Source organism: Otolemur garnettii, unplaced genomic scaffold, assembly GCF_000181295.1.
Source record: "Otolemur garnettii isolate 467f Iridium unplaced genomic scaffold, OtoGar3 scaffold00013, whole genome shotgun sequence".
Taxonomy (NCBI): domain Eukaryota; kingdom Metazoa; phylum Chordata; class Mammalia; order Primates; family Galagidae; genus Otolemur; species Otolemur garnettii.
This window is the reverse complement of record NW_003852408.1, coordinates 31,256,612-31,259,172: the sequence shown is the minus strand read 5'-3', so window position 1 is coordinate 31,259,172 and position 2,561 is coordinate 31,256,612. Positions and strand designations below refer to the sequence as shown.

Here is a 2,561-nt window from a genome sequence, read left to right as displayed (position 1 = left end):
TGTATTTTCTTACTGTTTAAGTCATTTTAAGTTGGCGTTTTAGTGATTTGTACCTGAAAGCTGTTTTTTTAAAATCTATAATAATCTGTATTAAGTAGGTACTACACATAACCCCTTCACAGTTATTTAATTTGTAAATCTGCAATTGACTTATTTTTATCTTTCCTATTTTAACAAAGAATGAATCTTTAAAAATTTATATCTTGTTATCCTTTTCCAATATTAGAGCCAAATTTTATTAAAATGTTTATATGCATTGCACTCACTTAATCATTTACTCAAAGTTCTTGCTGTAGGCTTTCTCTTGAATGTGTAAGACCATTTGCCTTGCATAGAAGTCCCTGTACTCCTCTGGCAATTCAGCCAGTGTTCTTAAGGCTCTGTCCAAAATTTGTGCAGCTCTTGATGCTGCTACAGGATCTTTGTTTCCATAGGTATCTGTTTTATCATAGCATTCAGATGGAAGGTGCTTCCAAAAGATATTCACTCCCACTCCAAACTCTTCAGAAATTACATTATGGAACCATAATGCTGGAAAAAAATTTAAAAACAAGTTAAAAATAAAACCTACAGTTAAAATAAACCCCCAAATGTCAGTGAAATATCACGAATTGCATATAGCCAATGTAAGAAATAATTCTTGTAACCAGATCCCTTCGTTAGCACACTCTCGGCTTTTAACAGATTCACTTTAACTTTTATGAATTGCCAACAAATTTAAAGTGTCAATAGCACAACCCTTACTTTTAAACCTTTAGAAATTGCAATTTTTCTTTTAACTTGAAAGACATAATAAAGATACATTTTTTTTTATGTTCTCTAATTTGGCTCTGTTTTGTGTTGCTTGTCTACACTTCCTGAGTTATACAACCACATCAAAAGTGTATTATCTTTTGTACACAGAACATTTCAATTTTTTGAAAAGTATCTTTGACCTTTGGTGATTCAGTACAGTGCTTCTGTCCTCAAAAACTTCATGTTCCAGTTGTAATTTGGTTTTCTAACTTGCTTAAATTTGCATTCATTGCAGCCTTCTGAGTTTTATATTTCAAATGCAATTACAATTGCCTTATATGTCTTTCAGCTCCGTTAATAATAAGTGTACAACACTACAGCAAATATTTTGGTGGTGGAATAGGACAGATCTAATTAATTTTTTACTTTCACCACTTTACTTCGCTTTCAATTGAGTCTAAACATTTTCAAAATATAGGTGCCAGAGGAATACTAAAGCCACAATGTAACAAAGATGGAATACTAATGTCAAAAGTGTTTAATTTTGTGAAAGGGAGAAAGGAAGGTTTAAATTTTAGAAACACATTCATTCCAAGAGTGCTCCAGGAAAAACAAAGCTTAAAATATTTTGATTTGCAAAACCAGTTTCAAACATGGTTTTAATCTTAACTATACTTTCTTCAGAATCCTTTCCCCCCTTATTCAGCATAATAGGAATAAAAAGCTAACCATTCTGTTAAATTTAAATTCAAAGATGAGGCTTTTGCTTTTGTTTCACAATATATGCAAATGTTCAGTACTTCTGTTTTTTTCTCCTTTTTTGCATAGCCTTTAACCATGCTATCAAAATACAAAATCTAAATGTTTAAATATGAATTTTTTTAAATGGCAATGGATTTAAAGATTAATATGCAGGCTTTTTCAATGAATATAAGAATAAAAAGTAAATGCATCAAATTTTCATAGATGATCAATTATATGAAGACATGGTTCCTTATCCTGAAGGAATTTATAATCTAGTTCCAAATGAAATCATTATATTTTATCTTTATTAATTTTTCTTACTTAAAAACCTTAAATGAGGAGTTAAGGATTATTCATATGTTAATTTAGATATGAGAAATATAACTATATAAATAAAATGTGTTACTGCATCCTTATAACCTTAATTATGACTTTTATAATATTCAGTGTTCACTTTTAAGTATTAAGTATTTATTGCTTTTACACTTAATACTTTTAAGTATTAATTGCAAATGTTAATTACACTGCTGTGGTTACTAATAACATGGAAATTTTATGGACTAATGCCTGTTTATTGAACAAAAAAATTAAGTGACATGAATTCAAACTGTGTATAGAAAAATAATATACACCAAAGATATCACAGGTGTTGAGATTATAATATTTTGATATTTAATAAAATGTTTAATCTGTTTTGGCTTTGAAAAATATACCATCTTTTGGTAAATTATCTGACATAGTTACTAAAATATATATATATGTAAATATTTTAAAAATAATTTATAAAACCAATTAGGTATAATCTTCTCCCAGAAATAAAGTATCATACTTGATGTCATTTAATAAACTAATTTAGAGTATAGTATTATAAGTTACCCTAGACAAACAAGAGCATTAATTTTATAAGCATTTGCCTAGTCATACTTTAAACACATACACACACACAAAGTTGTATATAAAAATTGTGTAGAGAACAAGATACACATTAAAAAATATGTTTGTATTTTAAAAAATCACATAAAAATGAATGACATAGTATAGATTTTATAAGTAGCACATTAGTGAAGCCTAGAAATCTTACC

At 28.1% G+C, this 2,561-nt stretch overlaps 1 protein-coding gene across 1 annotated transcript in view; it reads right to left on the bottom strand.

Moving 5' to 3' along the window:
- Window positions 1-159: 159 nt before the first annotated feature.
- The window catches only part of TYW5 (tRNA-yW synthesizing protein 5), a 19,469-nt gene continuing 17,067 nt past the window's right edge, over window positions 160-2,561 (bottom strand). The window contains exon 6 of the mRNA XM_023510387.1: window positions 160-531. Coding sequence (XP_023366155.1) covers window positions 275-531 — 257 coding nt within the window. The 3' untranslated portion in view covers window positions 160-274. The remainder of the gene's footprint in view (window positions 532-2,561) is intronic.